Below are 13,643 nucleotides of genomic sequence, written 5' to 3'. Positions count from 1 at the left end.
CTCATGCACCTTTCATCACTTTAGTACTAAGTTGAAGGCAGTCTTTAAAAACGTTTGTTTTAAATAAATATGCATTGTTCACAAGCACCGTCATGATCAATAACATCAGAATTTGCGTATTTGCTTTTAGAGGCTGTGTAAAGATGCACAGGCCTTCAGGTTTGAATTTTCTTCAGCCAGGATGTTTTGGGCTTTGTTTCTAAATGTTTTTATCAGTGCTTTTCAAAATTTCAGAATTATTCCTATTAATGGGCCAGCCAAAAATAGTGGGCTGTTTTTGATGCCCTACTGATAGCACTACCTTGTTCATATTTCCAGCAGCCTTGTGCAGATAACAATTATGGTGCCAAATTCCATAACATACTCTTTACAAAAATGCAGGAGAACTGTACTTTCAATGTAAGACTGTCAAAATTGAGAGATACATGTATATGGGATTGAATCAATGTTGATACAATAATAATGGATGTGTTGAGAATGCACCGCCACATATCATTCAAAGCAAAGCTGTGCGTTCAGTTTTCCCCCTTGTTAGGTGACTGGAGTACGAATGGATATTTTAGGTTTTGAGTTTTCAGTCAGTAGTGTGTGATATGACCCTGAAAACCCAAACTATGCACTGATGCAAGAAAATTATCGAAAAATATGGTCTACAGTGATTTATCGACCTGCCTGAAAAACATCAACAGTCATGATGATACCCCATGCACGTGCAGGAGGCTCGCACGTGTGCATGGTGACAATTTGAAATGATACTGTATATACACAAGATGAATGTCATTGTAGCGTTCCTCAACGGGTCTTCTTTCTACCAGACTTTGAAGTTCAGGTTCCTGTACTTTTTTTGAAGAGCATACATTGAAAGCTCCTGTGATTTATTCCAAATTTCTATTTCTATTATATTCTATTCAAAAGAAGTTTAAGTAAAAAGATTTTTCAGAATAGGTAATGTCAATGCATGGGTGTTCTTAACTGGCTATCATTTTGTGTTTTTTGTGTGGTGTCGTCAGACTCTATGCTATAAAAGAACAAATTTGTTTGAATTTGTAGACATTTTATTGAGTGATGAGCTTATGGCAGTAGAATGAGACAAGTACTAGCACACATTGTTCACTGGAGGCTCCCAGCATCTGCACAAATCTCAGCCCAGACTGTTCTCAACTCCCTGGGGAGTATACACGTTTTTACCACTTTTTTATAGTACTGTGTTTAAATCACACCAACCTTGACCTGATGCTTTGTTAATGTCAAGATGAGAGCTGAGAACAGTGTGGGTAAAGTTACAAAATAGTTCACACAACGTACAACCATACAACAGTCGTGTATCGAGTTAAAATGCAAACTGCACAATTTCCATTGGGAGGTGGTCTTCTCATTTACTGCTGATGTCCTGCTTTACCAGATTACTTCCTTAGAAATATCTGTCAACAAGGTATACGTTAACCATGGCATGCTAGCTTAATTTTCGTTTGAAGCTCGGGCAATGCAGGTATAAGGTCTTACCTAATGAAAGCCATAAACAGAAACTTCCATAGGCCTTGACATAAATGAGTACAAATGCTAGCCCCAATAACGAGTAACAATTCTTGATAGATAGAGCCAGAATGGTTGAATTTGGAAGAACTGGGCCCACATTTTTGAAGCTCTCCTAGAGCCAAGATAGTATTAATGTATGACACTTATGACTACATTTTGTATCTTAGTACTAAGAGAGCTTTGAAAATCTAGGCCCCTTTTTTTACACACTTTTTACAAATACTGCCAAAATGAGAAGACGACCTCAGTGATACTTGAAGTTGCATACAGCATGTAAGTTAGCATTATTTGCATAATAATTGAGGCACATGTACATCACTTCGTACACGAGTTAAGAATGAACAGAAGCAGATGCTTGTATGGTTCATGGAAAGTCTCATAAGAAAAATGAAACCACTTGTACCACTGATCTCTCACGTGACATCTTATCTTGTGAGTTGGCTTTTACACTGCTTTCAGCAATATCAAGGCACATTGTACCCATGGGGATTCAAACCTAGGAGGAGTGAATGCTCTAACCACACACCCACCCTAATGGCCCAACATTAACTGAAGTATTACAGAGTACTGTCCTGTCAGTGAATCGTTACAGCCACAATCATTCACATACAATCCTATCATAAGGTTAACCCACAGTACAACTTCAAACAGTAGCATGGAAATAATGGCATGAAATAGCTACCAGGGCTCCTTTCACAAAGTGCCAAAATGATCGTAACTCACTAAGGAGCCTTAATGCAATGGGAGTTCAGGTTAAAGTTAGTAAAGGTTGCTTCGTGAAAGGAGCCCCAGAGCTTTTCACTTATGCACTAATGGCTTATTTGCAAGAACCACGGAAATGAATCCAGGAGTCAGTGTATGTCTACCAAAATCAGAGATTTATCCAGAACCATACCAGCACCTGCCGACATCCACCCTCCCAGGCATACAGCAAACACCTTGTAGACTGGAGGACTATAGGCTTACAATATTTAGTTCAATGGTGCCATAGCTGAAGGTGAAATTGTTTACCCCCAAAACAAAACCAGAAGACCCATAAAGCTGGTTGTTTAAAATATTCAAGTCTGCCTTTCAAGAGTATTTTCAGTAAATTCGGGCAATACCAATCTGTCCATGTTTTACAAATCTTGCTAGTCAGGTGGATATGACTATATATAAATATAAGTTTCAAGGTAAGTACTGGTAGAAATAATCTGAATTTGGGGAATATTTGCATGAAAGGGTTGCCATACATGTTCTTTCACACACTGTATATAACCACAGTTGAAAAGGCACATGGATCTTGGCATGACTAGTGAACAGTTTTCTTATTGCTTGGCTGCCACACTAAATTTTAAAATTTCAAAATGTACTTATTTCCAATTACAGCCTCACTTTAAAATATTTGAATGCTTCCATGCTAGACTCAACAGTAAGACAGGACAGCTGCCCGGACTATTGAAACTGACTGAATGAGTATAGTTTTATGACACTTTTAGCAAGAGTTCAGAATTATCATGTCAGGTAACACCAAAACTCGTCTCCTCACATAGGGGAACTGAACCCTGGCCTTAAGTGTGATGAGCGGATGCTTTAACCATTAGGCTACCCCACTGCCCCTGACATTGGCTCAGTTTGAAAGTTTGAATTTAGATGTTCAGAATTTAACGAAAACTACACATTCCATATACCGGGAATCTGATAAAGAGCACACTGTCAACACTTGAGAAGAAATACCTTTGTTCATGTTAACAAGTCTACCAACGCATGTTCAACTTCAAGGAAATCAATCACCAATCTCCATCTCAAGAATGCATTTCATTCAGAGTATAAAAGCAGACCTAAATATTTTCAACTGTAGTAATTATGCAAGAAGAGCAACAAGTATTATCACACAGTCTCTTGCATTTGTGATGACACACAAACAAAACAAACATAGCTATTTACAAACAAGTAACATTTTAACAACACAAGTTTTATCAGACCTATCACAAACTGGTTTGTATCCAACATGACAGGGGTTCTTGTACAAGTCTATACATAAAAACCAAATTAGGTAATAATTTGTCATTTCCAAGAAAACTGAAAATTGGTCTTAGTGAAGAGATCCCTTATTTACACATATTTGTACAGAATGATGTCCTGATAACTTTAAAACAAACTGTGATAAAATCTGACAAACTAAGAAATACTAAACATAAGTCCTTCCTGGCAAATACAATAAACTGCATGTGACACCAGGGGAGCATTCATTTTCAAGAATATTTAACCGTTTACTCAGACGCTACTCCTACTTCATTTGAGGTCATAATAAATGTCTAATCAGCCAAACAACATCAAGACTTCAAAATTCCAACTTTCTAAGCGGCCAATCACAATCAAGGCTTATAATCATTTAGTATGGTCAACAAAACTTTCAAATATATCACATGATCCCAAATGCCAAAAATCAAGCCTTGTAATCAAATTTTGAATATTCTGTATATGTTGCATTGTGACACACCTATTCAGATGTTGACAGATCAAGGTATCATCTTGGAGTGAAAGATTTTATTTAAAAGTGTTTGTGGAGTGTCAACCTGTCTACACTGAGGCACACATTCTCTACAGGCATGTGTATATATACAACCTCTGACCAACATGGTAAGACAATGCCTAGGACATAAATTTTGAAGAAAACAGTTGTGAAATTAAAAAGTATCAATAAAAATATGTATAAAATCCTTTTTTCCCAAAAAAATATGGTTGATATTGTTATTCTAATGAGTATAAGTTCTCTTGGGAAAAACAAGATTGGCATACATATACCATATAGCAACGTCATGGAATTGACAGAAGTTTGCCAAATGTAGTGATAAGTCTGAACCTGAACTCTGCATCAGTTTGAGGGCAACTGTTAAACACATCTCATTTGCATTGTTCCTCTGACTGAAATGACTAAGCTTCGACTTCAGTTCTGTGGCGGTCTTATATACTCCACAACTTTATATATGGATAATTATTTGCACCATTTTGTGAAAATGTTGGTCCATGAAAATAACTAACTTTTTTCAAATGACAACATACATAATCTGATATTCACACCTGTTCTGGAACCTAAGGAATATTCTCATTCAATGTTGTGTGTTTTGTTTTTACATATTCAACCATATGTATGTTACCACTAGCCACAAAATGACCCCAAATATCCCCCAGTATACAAAGAACAATGCAGCTTGTACCACAAGCCAATACTTTCTAGTGGGCTGCAACTGATTATAGGATTCAGCTGTTTCCCACAAGATTGTACATAAGTGGGTCGGTCTGTCAACCATCTCATTTTCACAACTCATTTCACACAAGAGAACATAGGAATGAAAATGAAGCTATCACCTCCATCGAATCCATCTTCACTCTTAACAATCCCAGGATGGACAAATTGTAATTTTCTAATCTGTCTCGTGTGAGTTAGTCCAAAAACATCATAATCACCAAACCATCACTTTACAGTCACTTTTAATTACTAAAGAAATCAGGATTGGATGTTTCTCAAAAAATAAGAGATACTTGTTTAGTTCATATCATATGAACTTAAGGTCATAAATGTTTCAAAGGTAACAAAGAAATGCATACTATCATACCCTCACATATAGTATCAACACAATAGCGAGACTTGGCTCTGACACATCTATGGATAACAATCGTCAGCCAAAGGACAAATATACTTTAAGGTGGTTTGTAGTTCATGAAAAAAACACACCAAATCTTGTTAACAGAAACAGTTTTGGTAATCACAAAACTAAAAATCATGTGTGACTTTCAGAAATCAATTTTTTCACAATCTCTTAAAATAATTTATTCCAGTAACCATGGTAACTATAAATCACAAATGGCTACACCACAATACAGAACTGTGCAAGGGATATCCAGATTTGACACCCTCTCTGGTGTTAGCCTCACCTGGAGCATGGCATGATGGTAAATAGCACCAAGTACTTCCTAGCTGGCTTTTGTTTCTTCATACTGCTCTAATTCCACTTGCAAATCCTATAAAGGAGCTCTCTGAGTGTGAAAGCTATATCACTCAACTGTAATAGGGTTATTGATATATTTCACATAGCTATAAGACTATTTGGGTAACAACTAATAGACAGATGTTTCTTATGATCTGAAACATCTGAACATTTGTGGTAATATTAAGTATTCATCACAAATCTTTATTAAGTAATTAAGACCACTGACTTCCTTTTTAGACCTGGAATGTCCCAAACAACATCTGAATAGTACATATACAATATATAGGTACAGTGAGCTCTTCATACACAGGAGGTAATAACAGCTGAGGCCCCTGAACCGTAGCCAGGAGTTACCTGCCCTTGGCAACAGCTTTAGATAACTGGGATTGAGGTACAATTAAATATGGAACGCTGGATGTGTCTATTGACACTCACAGAGCCCCTTTAACTAGGCCAAGGAAGCCCAACCATATGTATATATATATATATATATGACACACTATATCTGCAGTTCAAGCACTAACCTCTAGATGAACTGTTTCTCATTGTACCACTATTTCACCTGATGAATCCAACTATTTGTGTCATCCATACATTCATCACAACATACCATTAATACAGCATTTTTGATAAAATACTTCCAACATCACAGCCTCCATCATTGTTTTTCTCTGTTTAGTTCTGTAGGGGACAGACATCACCATAACAACAAATGGGAATACTACTTTCCTCAATACAAGCGGTATTCTTTTGTTCTTGAAACAAAATGTTCAGGAGCAAATACAAGTTTCCGGATGGGTTGAGTCAGGTACGTCATTGGTACCTGCATTTTTTATTGTATTGTGTCAAAAAAAAAATCAGTGGAATGTTTGATTTGTTATTGTTATTCAGAATATCATCAAAACAATAATCACTTGGACAGGCAAGATGTGAGAGTTGGCAAACCAAACCGTAATAATAACATGGAGATATTGCAGTTATAATATCATGAAATCATATGACTATAATATACACATTATAATAATGGAATATTCCATCCAATACAAGCATCAGCTAAACTTATTTAATACTGATTACACAATTATCTATGACCTTGATTTAAAAATACATGGCGTTGTTCATCATGAAGTTGAAGTAAAACATAATTCTTAACATGCCAAGATATGTAGAATTTGCATTGTGTAAGACACATATCTTTGGCGAGATCAGTACGGAATGTTTTTCCATATCACAATCAGAAAACTAATTATAACTAATTATATTATTTCTAACTGATTTAAATGATGCTGATAATTACCTCATAAAATATGTTCAATAGCTCTTCCTCACCTAAACACTTGCCTCATCTCAATCAGTCTACTTGAAAATATGTCGTCATTCCGACAAATTAACCTAATCATCTAAAGTGATGTCCCAAAGCTCCAGTGTGAAATAGAAGGTGAATATTTGCAGACACCCAGTAACATTTCTTACTCAATTGAATTTTTCAGTTTATTGTATTCGGGTTATTTGTGTCAGAAATGACATGTTGCCCAGGGAGCTGAGAAAACACTGCCTTCATTGATGGGATAATTGTACATTTTTATCACAATCAATTATTATAGTATTATATAATGACATCTAATTTCACTCACAGTACACTGATTCTCATTTATCTAAAACTGCAATAATTATGGATAAACTTTGGAACAATATTAGTTATTTCAGTGTTGTGTTCTGGAAAACTTGAGTACAGAGAAGACTGGACAATCAAGCACTTGAGTGACATCAGTAGTTATCAGACAATTATGTCGTAATGTACAATTGGTAACATATACACAATATACATATACACAGTATAAAAATAAACATAAACACATCATATAAAATGTCCATCTGTATGATTGTAATCATTATAATATGTTAGTAATTACACGCTTCTATATTTCCATTCCCTGGGCTACATAAAATGTGTATTCGAACATGAATGAGTATTGAACTAGCTATGGTCCCCACTCCATACATGGAATAGCTACACGTTGCTTTCCCAATATGCAACAGGAGACAGGAAGTTTTGTAAGAGCTCCTGTTCATCGTCTGAATCTGATTGGTCATCACAGAGGTCGCTTGTACTGAGGTCCCACAGAGGTCATTTAGCGAATGTTGCACTGCGCTGGCGACGTTCCCTTGGTCGTGGTGATGGTCCATCCCCAAAAATAAACCCAAAACTGAAAATAAAAACGATTCACTGAAAGAATTAGCAAAACAAAATCTGGACAAAAACTATTTCATTCAGGAAATCTGATAAAAGGCAACAGTTTCAAATAACAAATAACCTTAGAATAAAACATACAAAAAGTGAAATCTTGTTCTTTAATGCTGTTGTTGTGTAAAGTTAAATATTTAATGTTATTATCCCTGATTTTCCCAAATGCCATTTTAACCAGTTGAGGTAAACACCATTCACTAATATCTATAGCTGATCACATGACAGACAAACAACTAGTATGTGAAATGAACATATTTTACTGAAAAAAAATGTTCAAAGTGAAAAAAAAATAATATAATGAAATGAAGCCCTGAGACTTTCTTCATTTTCCTAAAGCTAAGGAAATCTGGACTTGCCACATTTCCTAGACTTGCGTGGGCTTTCTTGGATATATATACGTCAGGGTCTGTACGACAGACTAATCACGACTGGTAAGTGAAGGAGTGAAGTCAAACCAACTGTTAATACACATGATGTCACCTGGCCAAATGGACAGCATTGGGAATAGTTAGTTTTATGAAAAGAAAATTGTCCAAGAAAAAAAATGACCTCATGTTTGAACTCTGCCAACAGAGTGTTTCATGGATCATTTATCAGAGAAAAGGATCAAACGTTTGTTTCCACTGGTCCATGGTCCCCAAACCTCGAAATTTAAATCACCTCAAAAGCTGTGGGGGTCTCAAATCTCGAAATCCTAATGCCTTGAAATTTTCGCAGTATATGGTATATGGCATGGGTCTGTAAATAATCAAGTCTGGACCAGACAATCCAGGAAGCAACAGCATGAACATCCATCTATGCAACTGGGAAACAATGACATGTGCCAACCCAATCAGCCAGCCTGGCCACCTGATCCCATTAGTCGCCTCTTACGACAGGCATGAGTTGCTGAAAATCAATTCTAACTTGGACCTTCACGGGTAGACTGATAAGTAACCACACAACCACTAAGGAAAGTTATCAAGGCAGACATAGGCTACATTATCTATGAAAGCAAACAGTGTATTTGTTTGACTGCTATTTAACAGCTGTTCCAATAATCAATAATGTAGATAACATCTGAAAGGAAACGCACGACACTGACACAAGAAAAGCAACATTTTTTGCATCTGACAGTCAACTCCTAAGTGAAAACCTTTAATGGTGAAGTCATTAGTCACACAGCTCAATACAGGCCACAAGAAGATATTTACTGGCTCTCTGGACCTTCTTCTACAAAATGTTGACATTAGGGACTTTTTGTATAAAATCTTTTGTTGTATCCATTCCAATCGAATACACAGTGAGTGAATGTGTTTCTCACTGCTTTTAGCACCACATGGGAAGTTAGAAATGGATATTGTACCCATCTGGGGAATTGAACCAGGCTTTGGTGAGATGGAATAAGGCTCTAACCACTTGGACCACTCCACGATCATAACCATGACATATACAGGATTGGTGGATCACAGGATAAGATTATGGAGGGTATCAACAATTATGTAGATGAAACAGTGGTATAGCTACGTATCGATGACTTAACTGTGGTATAACTAGCATACTATAAAGGGAGTGAAACACAACCCACACTGTCATTACAAAAAGAGGCTATGATTCGGAGCAACAGCTTATCAACTTGATAAAGCCTCCATGTACAGCTCTGGGCTTTACATAGCAGCTGAAACAGTATACAGAATGAAGCCTTCTGCAGAGATTGTAATATGAATTAAATAATTAGGAACAGACAAAAGCTTTCCTTATCAAAACAAAGCTATTTGCCCAATGTTAGATCTTTTACAGAAATGAAGATCCATAAGTTCAGATGACACCTTCATTGACGATCATACTTGGCAAATCATCAAATCCTCCAAATTATTCATATGAATACATGAACCATTTAGGTTTGGTTCCGGATTGAAAATTAACTTTAGTCAGCATGTAAATAATTACGGCCACACCGCATGATGCTGTTATGGACATTTTACACAATTTTTCATTTCCCACTGTCTACTGCCTGCACAAAATGGTAGACACTAAAGATATCCTTCTTAGAGAAGAAAAAAGGGCATTAAAGTAATGAAGCCGATTGATTTAGCTGGCTGACATTTGATTGGTTCAGTTAGATTAGTGGTCAAAGGTCATGGAGAGTTTGTGTGACCTTGAAATCTTCATGCAAAAGGGTACTTTACTCGAGTAAACTGGCATGCTCTTAATGAAATGGAATGTGTGCCATGCAAACTCCATGTGTAGCCAGGTGACAATTGTTGTCATTCTTGAATGGTGACTGGCATGCTAAGCAGCAACATCTTTCACAAAAACTTGTGCTTATGGTTTAGTACATCAACACTGAATGTTAGAGTGATCTCCCCTGAATATGAATCTTGCCTCCACTGCCAGATAGCAATTGTACCATTAACCAAAATGAATTGATTTTACAGACATGTGCAGAATGGACACCAACAACAAGCAGCATAATACCAGGTACCCACCAGTAACAAATTCAGTCAATGGGTCAGACATAACTCTGCTAATAACAAGAAGCTGTGTGTGTGAGCCCAAAGTTTAAGACAGTTCCCACTACAGTGCAAAACCACATCTACAGGTAATGTGCTGACAGTACTAGACACACAATCTGGGCAACTGAGATTCAAATCCAGTATGTCTGGGTTCTGGCAAATGATATGCTACAAACTTACAATGTGAGATGAATGGCTGTCTGAAGGCAAGTAACAGAAAGTGAGGTTTACCCTGCCAGGGAACACCAGAACTGGGCTTCACACATTGAACCCATGTCAGGAATCAAACCCAGGTCTTTGGCGTGATGAATTAAGGCTTTAACTTATAAGCTACAACACCACACTGTGCTAATAGGGACACAAAAGTACTATCAATGATAGATTATTACAAACCATGGGGGTTGCTCTTATTAATATTCCAGATGTTGTAATCTGAAATAAACACTAACAGGACTCAAACAATCCTTCCTCTTCAAGTATCCAGTGTCATAAATCACTATTCACAATGAAACTGAGATAATATACCCTGGATAAATAAAGATGTCTTCAGTGCAAGATTCTCTGTAGACATAGTGCATAATGCAGTCTGTGACTAGTCATATTCAGAAAAATACCTGATGAATGCCTTAAAATACTGACTTTGAAAATACATCTCTTACAAATACAAAGAAGACTGAAGTACATTAATGATGAGCATTGGAACAGACTCTCTTGTGGTAAATACTGTTTACTATTTTTACCTTGAAATTTACACAAACTCACAAAAAGAACATCTCATTGGAGCAGTGCCTGGAGATATACTGGCTCTTGATAAAATCAACTAAATTTTAAAATTTATATTATAAATGTTTGCATTGATTTTTCACTTTCCATGAATTCAAGTTGCCATCACACTTTATCAGAAAATCTATCAAATGTCAACATCTCTAAATGATTAATTAGGGTTTGTGGTGCAGCCTGAAGGTTAAAGAGCCCACTAGTCAATCAAAGACCCTGGTTTAATTAAGCACATAAATACAATGTATTAAAAAAACATCTGGTGTTCCCCACTATAATTTTCCTGGAATATTGCTAAAATCACATAAAACCTACCATATTATCTGACAATTAATTATGGCTACAATCTGAGAGAAATATTCAGGGGAGATAACTATGTTTGAAAGCAAATGAAGCAGTACAAGATGAGAACTAGACAGTAACCGACATATATAACCAATACATACATTACAAATCCAGTTGAGGAAGGCTCAAGTTATCCAATAAATTCTGAAAGCTAAGAGGAGACAACAAGCTGTCAATGTATCTGATCAAATGCACCATAGTGCCACAAAAAAGTCAAGGACATTGGTTTAGTAGTAGTTATATAACCTGAGCTAAAATTTATTTCCATAGATATACTACTCAACATATGACAGGGGAAACATAATCTGACTAGTTGATGCATGATTTGATTTTTTTTTAAATACGAAAAAAAGAAAAGAACAAAACAGTCTAAAGTAAACATTTACATACACTCTTGCAAGTCAGTGAGTTAGCACAGCATCCTTGTCAGAAGTTGAGTAGTATATTTCACATTCAGGAACCATTACCTCATCTGTCATTTTGTGCCTATTAGATATAGATACAATCGACTCTCACTATAAGGAAGGTCATAAGACTGTTTTATATATACTATTCAAAGATGTGAAAGAACACCAAATCTTTTATGGTATAAATGATTAACTAAAATAAGGGGCCATTCATAATTTATTGCAAGGGTTTGTGTGTGATGATGATTTGCTACGGAGAAACATGTACAATGTAAATGACTCCCCACTAAAATTTATATACAAAGTAAGTAACCCAGCTTGTCATGTACAAAATCAATGCTCCCTGACATAATTGTAAACATAATCTTTTCATATTTTTATGTGCACACTCACCCACACACACACCCATCCCCCCAGTACATGTGTACAAAACTGCTGACCCTCCTACCTGCCCTGAACAAAACGGATGACTCTCGCTTAAAATCATCATCAGACCACCCCCTAGCCATAAATAATGAACGGTCCCTATTACATGGAAAAAATGAAGTATTCTTTAACTTCTTTTCAGAAGCATATTTAAAGACAGACAAACACATAAATATGTGTTATTTATCTCTAATATGGATGACCTAACCATCAACGACCCTCATTACTATCCAAAAAATACCCTATGAACAAACAGGAGATAAAAATACACAATTACAATACTGTACAGGTATCAAATATTACAAAGGTTTTGTGATGATTATAACTATACAATTTCAAAATGCACGACACAAACAGACCAAAGTGAAACTGTACATATACAGAACACTAGGACTTCATCAGCACTGATAGACCAGAAGACAAAACTTATGGGAAGGGAGACAACTCATATATATTGTATACAGATTACCACAAGAAAATAACTGAAACTGGCAATGGAGGCAGTTCATCTCCTATTCAACATGCAATGATTCCCTCAGTGGATACACATAAGAATGGATACTTGTGCATATAATGACTGTAATCAGATTATATGTGGGTATCAACACAAGATGACAATCAGTGTCCAACTGTTTGAACTGTAAACTCAAGGCAAGAAATGAAAGGTGCAGAAATTAAAACTTTCTACAGCAAATCTCTCACAGAGGATCTAATTGGTTGTCAGCAAACAACATATTTCCACAACCTGTGACAGTGATTCCTTTCACATAACTACAAGTTTACACTGGCAAGCATAATGCATACATCATATCATTAGGGCCAGTAAATATTTCTTTAATACTAGTGGCACACACACTGTAATTACAAACAGTTTGAACAAACAATATGGAAATGAGTCTTATTAGCATTTGTCAGTAAACCATTGTCAGAGCACAATTACAAAAGCTGCTTAGTAGCAAATATCTACTTATCAACAACTATCAAAATTCTATTTAAGCTATATACACTACATGAAAAAGCCAAAGGACTTCTTGGACATCTGACTGTGTCCTTTTCATAACAAACACATATGCTAAAACAGATGTTTCCAATCATTGAAACATGTTTAGGCTTTGTTTACATTATTATATAAAACATCAACACAAATAAAAACATCTACACCCCTCCCCCCCACCCCCGCTAAAAAGGGCATTTCACAATTACTTGAGTGTTAGTTATGGTACCAAATCTTCATGAAACAAATATTGTTTGTTCTGTTTGTTATGAGACAGAGAGATAAGCATTATTGCTTTCTGCAACACAATGAAGGCCACCTTCTGGAGGTCCCTAGCAACAACACTGGGTGGTAACAGATGAAGATAATTAATGGAACACTGTCAACATGTGCTGGATGTACATACAGCCGTGTAAAATACAGCTATAATGCCTGGGGCGG

General features: G+C 36.2%; 1 protein-coding gene across 4 annotated transcripts in view; it reads right to left on the bottom strand.

Annotated features, from left to right (window-relative positions):
- Positions 1–1,033: 1,033 nt before the first annotated feature.
- Positions 1,034–13,643, bottom strand: part of LOC137294466 (RILP-like protein 1) — a 36,841-nt gene continuing 24,231 nt past the window's right edge. For 3 of the 4 annotated variants that reach the window (XM_067825498.1, XM_067825491.1, XM_067825505.1), the window contains one exon: positions 1,034–7,717. In XM_067825498.1, the coding sequence (XP_067681599.1) occupies positions 7,639–7,717 (79 nt within the window). In that variant the 3' untranslated portion in view covers positions 1,034–7,638. Of the gene's footprint in view, positions 7,718–11,476; positions 11,527–13,643 lie in introns of all 4 variants that reach the window. The other variant, XM_067825513.1, reaches the window with a different exon arrangement.

Source organism: Haliotis asinina, chromosome 1 (assembly GCF_037392515.1).
Source record: "Haliotis asinina isolate JCU_RB_2024 chromosome 1, JCU_Hal_asi_v2, whole genome shotgun sequence".
In the NCBI taxonomy this organism is placed as follows: Eukaryota; Metazoa; Mollusca; class Gastropoda; order Lepetellida; family Haliotidae; genus Haliotis; species Haliotis asinina.
Note: the sequence above shows the minus strand (reverse complement) of the source record. Positions and strands in the feature narration are given on the sequence as shown.